Raw genomic sequence first — 9381 nt, 5'->3', positions numbered from 1 at the left:
TTTAATTATTAAAAATATAAAAAACATCTTTATCCGAGTGATTAGATAGCAACGTGATTACTAGTGCACCAAGAAGTAAAAATAAACGAGAGTAGGTGAATTAGTCACCCCAAAAAAAAAACTAGAGTAGGTGAAAGAATACAGCTGAAACCATCGACACAGGCAAGAGTTGGATAAGTAGATTACATAATCAACAATGACTTATAGTTCTCACCTTCTCACTTAACACTTAACAGTAGTAGAGCTCAGAAATGATTCAGGCTTCAGCCATGCCTGTGATCCGACTCATCTCAGCCAGCACAATCCAAGCACCGAGTCAAGCCGACTCAGCTCAGAAAATCCACTTAACACCATGGGATCTTGTGGCCCTCCCAATCAAGATGAACCAAAAAGGCCTTCTCTTTCATCACAAACCATCATCATCACAAATTCAGCATCTCAGACACTCCCTTTCCACCACCCTCGCTTTCTTTCCACTCCTCGCCGGCCGTCTCATGGCTACTGAAGGCAAAAACAACACCACCTATTGTCATATTCTCTGCAACAATAAAGGATCCCTCTTTGTCCATGCCATAGCAGAGAACACACGTGTTGATGATATTCTTCAGCCAAAGTACGTTCCTTCCATTGTCAACTCCTTCTTCCCACTTAACGGAGTTAGAAACTGCGAAGGCACGTCTCACTCGTTGCTTGCGGTGCAGGTCACGGAGCTAGTTGACGGCGTCTTCATCGGCTTCACGATCAACCACGTGGTCGCCGACGGAGAGTCATTATGGTTAGTGTTCGGTTTTCGATTCTAAATTATTTTTATCTTCTCAAAATAATAAATTAATTTTTAAAATATTATTTTCCAAAATACGCGGTATTAGACAGACTAAAGCCGGTACTGCCAGCTTAAGCGCCAATACGTATTTTTACAAAACTTTTCGAAATAGATATATTTTCCATCTCAGAAAAATTCACTGAAATCAAATTTCACATTTATATTTTCAAAATAAAACTTCTAAATTTTGAATCTATTCCGGATACTAAAATTATTTTATTAAAACGGTTTTACGTGAAAATGCAAATTCTTACACAACTCGTCAAAATTTGTCATAGAATTTGCAGGTAAGCCAGAAAACTAAATCAAGGTAACACCGTCTAAAAAAGTTGAAAATGTATAACAGAGTATTAGATCAGATTGGTCCTCTTCACTAGTGCCTTCGAGATTACTGTCATCGTGGCTTTAGCCTTTGAGGTATGGTCATCATCATTATTGTCGTTTTCAGGAGTTTTTTGCCCTTTCTCCATACCTCGGATGTTTTGCTTCTGATTTAATAAGTTGGCCATCTGTTGATTTTCTGACCGTAGAGACTCATTAATAACTAATAGCTCAACCTCAAGGTAAGGAGGAGGAGGAGGATTCTTTTTTCTCTTCCGCCTTTGATAATGGCCTGCAAAAAAGAGGTAAAGACAAGTAGAAAAGGTAGTGATGGGGTTAGATAAAACTCAGCCTCATGGTGGGGGCCAAATGTTTATGCGTGGTAAGTCTTGAGAGAGGTATAATTTGTCCGGTCTAAAGTTGAACTCGCTTTGGCCTGGGCTGGATGACGTATACATTGGCTTCCTAAGAACGACAGTAGTGGACACCTGCAAAGGCCCTCCAACATTCAAGTTAAAAAGAGAGTGAGATGAGTATAATGCAATTCAGAATAAATAGCGTACCTCGTTATGTTTAGGGTTTTTTCTTTTATAAATAAGCTCGAACGTGCTATAGTATCGTTACCTAATAGACCTAATTTTTAGATGATTCTTTCTAAAGACGCGTTATCTTTAGTAACTGAATCATGCACATGATTGTAGGTTTGTCAATTTATAAAGAGTTTTGTGGTCAAGTTGTATGGAACGGATCACTGCAAATCTGAAAAGTTATTCCATCACTCTAGTTGAACTTTGAGATATCTTCATTGGATTTTCTATTGCATCTCAAAGAAGTTATCACAATATCTAGGATGAAGTAGGTTCCAAGATTGATTTGAGTAGCTCCCGTACAGTCTTTTCCCTTATTTTGACAATTTCGTTTTTGCTTGTAAAGAATTGGAATGTGTTGCTTAACTATGTTTGGATAGGATAATAATGTGCTGATACAATAGTAAAATTTAGTCAGTTATTTATGAGATTTTTTTCTATTATAATTTCGCTCGAATTCTCTATCAATTATCATAAAAATTGTCTTCTCTCATACTATTTTTTTGTAATTGCTTTTTTTTTAAATTTTGTGATCATTGATAATAAAAAAATATTAATAAAGTAAAAATATTAAATATAAAAATATATTTTTTAAATAAAAAACTAATACTCTTAAAAGACTGCTACATGGACACTTCTTTTTATGTCTAAGGTATATCTAATATTCAATTCGTCCAGTTATATAATTCGAATAAACAATATTATAACATTTACACAAGAAGGTTAGATTCTCTCTCTTTTAACACTTTTTACAAAGTATAGAAATTAACATTACATTAAAATATCATACTGCCATTAACATTAGATTAGCATACATAATATAGGTATAGATAAAATATAATGAGTAGTGTTACACATACAAGTCTTTTTGTCATATAAGTTATACAAGTCATTTACATAACGCGCGTGTGTCACGTTGTTCCTCTTTGACCCCGCGTTCCTCTTCCTCCTCCTCCACTTCTTTCTTCTTCTCCTTCTTCTTTGCATTTCTCCTCTTTTTTCTTTGCGTGTTTCATCTTCGTCGTCTTTTTTTAGAGTAAACACCCAATCCGATCTTTGTCCAGTTTCACGAAGGACAAAGCGATCCATGTCAAAAAAAAATGGATACTTCGACCCTCAATTTTTTTATTTTGGGACAATACAATCTATCTGTTAAAAAATCTGTTAAATAATAACAAAAATTCGTTTTGTGGGAATTTTATTTGTATTTTGTGGGGGTTTAAACCTCCACAAAATTCTTTTCAACAATATATACAATTACTACCACTACTACCACTACCTTCTTCATCCTCATTATATCACTCCTACCTCTATTATTTTTATTACTTTATCATCATCATTATCTCCTCTACCGTGATCATCACCAATACCAATATTATCAACATTAAAGTTCTCTTCTTTCATTTCTTATTCGATGTTATTTTTTTCCTTTGAAAGGTATTTGTACTACAATTACCTTTTTTTTTGTGGCATTATTTTTATCAATGGTTTTTCTTCACTTAACCACCATTGGTGGAGGAATTTTTTAAAAACAAACTTATTAATAGTTTGTGGAGGTTTAAAATCCCCACAAAATACAAATAAAACCTCCCACAAAACTAATTTTTGTTATTATTTAACGATTTTTTTAACAGAAGATTTGTATTGTCCCAAAATAAAAAGATTTAGGGTCTAAGTGTCCCTTTTTTTGGATAAGGATCTCTTTGTCCTTCATGAAAACGGACAAGGACCGAGTTGGGTATTTACTTTTTTTTATTACTGTTGTTGTTGCTGCATTTTTTTTACTCCTTCTCTTTCTATTTATTTCACAATATTATGTATTTTTTTTCTTCTTTATTTTATTTTTTCTTTCCAAGAATAATTATAAGAATATGAAATAAGAAGATGAGGAGGAAGAAGAGGTAGAGTTTTGAATTATGCAGAACTTATCAGCACACATACACCGAAAATTCTTAAGCAATACACTCGAATATCTTCGTGTTATACTCAAATATCTTCATGTTACACCCAAATTTGCTACAAATACAGAAAGATATTTCTTCTAATACTGCATTTTTTTCTTCTTCTTTTTGTCTTATTTCTTTCGTTTTTTGGTTGGATGAATGTAAGTTCATCCTCTTTCAAGCAATTTTGCAGTATGTGTTTCTTCTTCTTCTTTGTTTTTATTTTTATTCTTGTTAAAAGAATAAAACAAGAAAAAACTTGAGAAGGTAAAATAAAAAAAGATTAATAAGAAAAAAAGAAGAAGAAGATTGTGATGATGATGAAAAGAAGAAGAAGCAACAGAAGATGAGGAGGAGGAAGAGAAAGAGTTTTGAATTATGTAGAACATAACAGCATACATATATCGAAAATTCTTAAACAATACACTCGAGTATTTTCGTATTACACCCAAATATCTTCGTGTTACACCCAATTTTGCTGCAAATACAGAAAAATATTTCCTCTAATGCTGCATTTTTTCTTCTTCTTTTTTTTTCTTATTTCTTTCTTTTGTTTAATTGAATGAATATAAGTTCATCATCTTCCAAGTAATTTTGCAGTATTATATGTTTCTTCTTCTTCTTTGTTTGAATTTTTTTTGTTTTATTTTTGTTAAAAGAGTAAAACAAGAAGAAACTTGAGAAGATAAAACAAGAAAAAAGAAGATGAATAAGAAAAAAAGATGATGATGATGATGATAATGATGAAAAAGAAGAAGAAGAAGCAGCAGAAGATGAGGAGGGTGATGCGTGAGCATCTTATCTATCTTTTTCTAGTGAATTTGGATCTAATTTGTTGAATTTAATTAAGAATTAATTATATTTTAGCCAATATGGATGCTATTTTGAGTTTTGTGCAATTTTATTTATTTTAGATAGCATTCGGAGGGATTTGATGAAGTTTCTGTAGAGAAAAAGAAGAAACCAAAGAGATGACCAGCGAAGACCGATGCAGACGCATGGCTCATGCGACCGCACGGAATGGAGAAATTACAATGACAAAATCGCGTGCCTGACGCAAACGCGTGGACTAGAATCTGCACAAATGACACGATCACATGGACGACGCGGACGCGTCACATGCGCGATCTGCAATAATACAGAAAATGCTGGTTATGATTTCTGGGCTATTTTTGACCCAGTTTCCAACCCAGAAAACACAGATTAGAAGCTGCAGAATGGACAAATCAAGTGGTCCCCACCCATCAACTGAAGATCTGTTAATTCATTCAAATTTAAATTCAAATCTTATCTTTTAGGAAAAAATATTATTTTTAGTTTTAGAGATTAGATTTTAAATTAATTAGGATTAATTATAAAAAGGAGAGACTTCTCTTCTATAGAGAGACATTCAGATCAGAAACAGTTTACCTAAATCCTAGTTTTCTACTCTGAACCATGAGCAACTAATCCTCCATTGTTAAGGTTAGGAGCTCTGTCTATTTGTATGGATTTATTCGTTTGATCTTTCTAATTTAATCCATGTTTAGATTTATATTTCAATAATTGTTTTCGCTCTTTATTTTATGAATATGAGTGGAACAAAAGTATGATCCATGTTCTAATTGAGTTCTTGTAAAATTTGGAAAAGCTCTTTACTTGAACAACAGTTTGAAAACATATTATACTGAATTTTTAATTGTTTGTATTTAATGGGATATGTGACATATAATCCCCTTATTTGTGGATAATTAGGATTCTTTTAGCATATAAACTAGAAATTGATCATCACCCTCTAATTGGAATTAATTGACCAAGGAATTGGCAATTAATGAATTTTAGAGGAGATTAGGAAGGTCTAAGGAATTAGGGTCTAGTCATATATAGTTTGCCATGAAATTAAATCTTGCATGATTAAAATAGTTAGTATGAAAATAAATCCGGAAAAATAGATAACTCTGAAACATTAACTGTTTTCTCAAATATTTTATTCCCAACTTATTTATCTGCCTGTCTTTGATATTCTGAATTTACACTTAAACTTTTTGAACATCTCAAAACCAATTTCTGCTTGCCTAACTAAGCTTATCACTCAATAACTGTTGCTTAATCCATCAATTCTCGTGGGATCGACCCTTACTCACGTAAGGTATTACTTGGTACGACCCGGTGCACTTGCCGGTTAGTAAGTGTGGGTTATAAATACCGCACCAAGTTTTTGGCGCCGTTGCCGGAGATTTGCTGTGATTAACAACTATTAGTTGTTTGATTGTTTAGATTAGGCGTTTTAATTTTAATTTTATTTAAAAAAAATTCTTTTATTATTTTTCGAAAAAAAAATTAAAAATTCCCTCGTTTTTTTGTTTTTTGTTTTTCTTCGTTCATAACCCCTTCCCCGTTTTATTTTCTTTGTTTGTTTTTGATTTATTTTTCATTTTTTTTCTTTTGTTTACGTCTTTTATTTTTTCGTTTGTTTTTGTTTTAATTGTTTACGTTTCTTTCTTTTTCGTGAGTACCCCTCCCCTATTTCGTTTTCTTTTTTTTTCTTTTAATATTTAGTTTTTTTAAAAATAAATAAATAAATAAATAAATAATATATATGTATATTTTAGTATTAATGTTTTTCTTTAATTCCTGAAATTAAGTTTGGTGTCCTCGTAGTAATTTTTTCTCTAAAAAAAATTTTTTACTTTTTCTTTTATTACTTGACTTTCAAAAAAAAAAGATTTCGAAAAAAAATTTAAATAAATAGCACCAATATTTTTTTTATTTTCTGAAATTAAGTTTGGTGTTATCTATTCATTATTTCTTTTCTATTTAGTAATTTTTTTTACACAGGTTACCTCACTGAAAATTCTCTACACTCTGACATAAAGATTCCCATCTTTTCTTGTTTTCTGTTTGTTTATGCGCAGGAACAGAGACAAAGAACATCTCTTAGACTTTGATCCTGAACCTGAAAGGACTTTCAGGCGACGTTTACAACAGGCAAGATTGTACAAGGCTGCAGAATCCACTATGGATGCTAACAATGCTGATAATGCCAATGTGGCAAATCCTAATGTGAATGAGCAACAAGGGAGAGTACTTGGCTCTTTCTCTGCTCCTACTGCAGATCTGTATGGAAAGAGCATTGTGGTGCCTCCTATTGCTGCAAACAACTTTGAGTTGAAGCCTCAACTAGTCACCCTGGTATAACAAAACTGCCAGTATCATGGTCTTCCTTACGAAGACCCAAATCAATTAATTTCAAGTTTTCTGCAGATTTGTGATAATGTAAAGACAAACGGAGTGAACCCAAATGTGTACAAACTAATGCTCTTTCCGTTTGCTCTGAGGGATGGAGCAAAACTATGGCTAGATTCTCAACCCAAGGACAGTTTGGATACTTGGAACAAGGTGGTTACTGAGTTTCTCACAAAATTTTTCCCACCAAAGAAGCTGACTAAGCTTAGGATGGAGGTTCAGACCTTCAGACAGAAGGATGGTGAGACTCTGTATGAAGCTTGGGAGAGATACAAGCTACTGACTAGGCAATGCCCTCCAGACATGTTCTCTAAATGGACACAAATAGACATATTTTATGAAGGCTTGGGTGAAATGTCCAAAATGTGTTTAGATAATTCTGCAAGAGGTTCATTGCACAAGAAGAAGACACCGGAGGAGACTATTGAGCTTATTGAATTGGTTGCTAGCAACCAATATTTATACTCCTCTAACAGGAATCTTGTGAACTCTGAAACCCCTCAAAAGAGAGGCGTGTTGGAAGTAGATGCTATTAATGCTCTTCTTGCTCAGAACAAGCTGATGTCTCAGCAAATAAATCTACTTACTCAACAGATGGGTGGCATGCAAGTCTCAACTATTAACACCCAAAATCCACCACAAGAAGTCTCCTATGACATGGCAGGTAATTTTGTGCAAAATGATAATTATGATTATGCTCAACCTTCTTTTAAACAGGTGAATTACATGGGGAGTAGTCCTAGAAATCCCAACAATGACCTATATTCTAAGACATACAACTAGGGATGGAGAAATCACCCAAGTTTTGGATGGAGGGATCAACCTCATAGACCTCAGAACTTTAACAATAATTCTCAGGGCGATTTCCAACAAAACAATGATTTGGAAGCAATATTGACAGGTTTTAGACAGGAAACCAGAGCATCCATCAAGAACCTGGAGATTCAAATGGGTCAAATAGCCACCAGAGTTAATGAAATTGATCAGAGGACCACTAATAGCCTTCCTGGTAACACAATTCCAAATCCAAGAGAGGAATGTAAGGCTATCACTGTGATAAGTGGACAAGTGGCAAGTGCATAAGCACAAGTTATGCAGGAAACCAGAGCCTCCATTAAAAATTTAGAAGTGCTAGTGGGGTCAACTGAGCAAGCAAATACTTGAGAGGTCTGCAAGTAATTTCAAGGTGATACAGTGGTGAACCCAGGAGAAGATTGCAAGGCTATTCAATTAAGAAGTGGTAAAGTAGCTGGTTCTGAGACCAAGGTCAATGAAGAGCTAGTTGAAAAGGATGCTCCAGAGGAGAAGAAGGAAGAAGTAGAGCACGCCCCTCCAAAGCGTGCAGAGAACCCATTCCCAGACTCTCTTGACACTTATCCTACACTGCCAAAGGCTCTTGAGTACAAGCCTAAGATGCCATATCCTCAGAGACTTCAAAAGGAGACCAAGGACAAGCAATTTTCAAAGTTCTTGGAAATCTTCAGAAAATTACAAATCAATATTCCTTTTGCTGAGGCTTTGGAGCAAATGCCTATCTATGCCAAATTCATGAAGAAGTTGTTGTCAAAGAAAAAGCGTTTAAAGGGAGATGAGACAGTAGTCCTGACTAAGGAATGTAGTGTTATAATTCAGAATAACTTGCCAAAGAAGATGCCAGATCCAGGGAGCTTTCAAATTCCATGCACCATTGGGAGCACAACCTTTGAGAAAGCCCTATGTGATCTGGGGGCAAGCATAAATCTAATGCCCTTATCTGTGATGAAGAAGCTGCAAATCCAAGAGGCACAACCCACAAAGATAGCATTGCAGATGGCAGATAAAATCTATGAAGCCTGCATACGGATTAGTGGAGAATATCTTGGTCAAAGTGGGTAAGTTCTTCCTCCCAGCAGACTTTGTGATTCTGGACACAGGGGAGGATGAGAATGCCTCTATAATTCTAGGAAGACCATTCCTAGCCGCTGGAAGAGCTCTGATTGATGTAGAAGTGGGTGAGTTAGTGCTTAGAGTGCATAATGAGCAACTGGTCTTTCATGTCTTCAAAGATATACATCCAACAGGTGAAGAAGAGAGGTGCATGCAAGCTGAGCTTATTGATCCAAACCTTCAAAAACCGCCTGATGATACACAGCAGAATCTGTAACTCAAACCTCCCTTGGTAACAGTCAATAAAATTCCTCCAGACATCAAACCTAAGTTTGGTGAAGAGCTGAGCCCCTATGATTCTCCTCCTTAGAGGAGCTGACCGTCAAGCTAGTGACGATAAAGAAGCGCTTGTCGGGAGGCAACCCGATAATTTTGCATCCTTAGCTATTTTTATTTTTCGTAGTAGTATTTTTTTTATTTGATTTTTATTGATTTCTTACTAATTTTCTGATCATGTTGCTATTTTATCACAGGAACCAAACACCTCAAGCTCTATATAAAAAAAAAGCGCATACGACGCGCAAGCATCACTGACGCGAACGCGTCGATAATGTGT

General features: G+C 34.8%; 1 protein-coding gene across 2 annotated transcripts; it reads left to right on the top strand.

Moving 5' to 3' along the window:
- The first annotated feature begins 215 nt into the window (after positions 1-215).
- LOC130944487 (uncharacterized acetyltransferase At3g50280-like) lies at positions 216-7239 on the top strand. Of its 2 annotated transcripts, XR_009072052.1 has the most exons (3): positions 527-613; positions 702-775; positions 6569-6582. XR_009072052.1 is itself a non-coding variant. In XM_057872828.1 (2 exons), the coding sequence occupies exons 1-2, from the start codon at positions 252-254 to the stop codon at positions 6849-6851; spliced, it is 807 nt and encodes a 268-aa protein (XP_057728811.1). In that variant the 5' UTR covers positions 216-251; the 3' UTR covers positions 6852-7239. The 2 variants fall into 2 exon arrangements, 1 of the variants encoding a protein (XP_057728811.1); XM_057872828.1 differs by having other exon boundaries at positions 216-775; positions 6569-7239.
- Positions 7240-9381: the final 2142 nt, after the last annotated feature.

This window comes from Arachis stenosperma, chromosome 1 (assembly GCF_014773155.1).
Source record: "Arachis stenosperma cultivar V10309 chromosome 1, arast.V10309.gnm1.PFL2, whole genome shotgun sequence".
NCBI classification, from domain to species: Eukaryota; Viridiplantae; Streptophyta; class Magnoliopsida; order Fabales; family Fabaceae; genus Arachis; species Arachis stenosperma.
The sequence above is the reverse complement of the archived record's forward strand: the minus strand, read 5'-3'. Positions and strand labels throughout refer to the sequence as shown.

Excerpts from the sequence above, each read along its gene's own strand:
- LOC130944487 (XM_057872828.1), top strand. The coding sequence starts at position 252 with ATGATTCAGGCTTCAGCCATGCCTGTGATCCGACTCATCTCAGCCAGC. Across the intron at positions 776-6,568 it reads GCCGACGGAGAGTCATTATG|GAACAGAGACAAAGAACATC; the intron begins GTTAGTGTTCGG and ends GTTTATGCGCAG.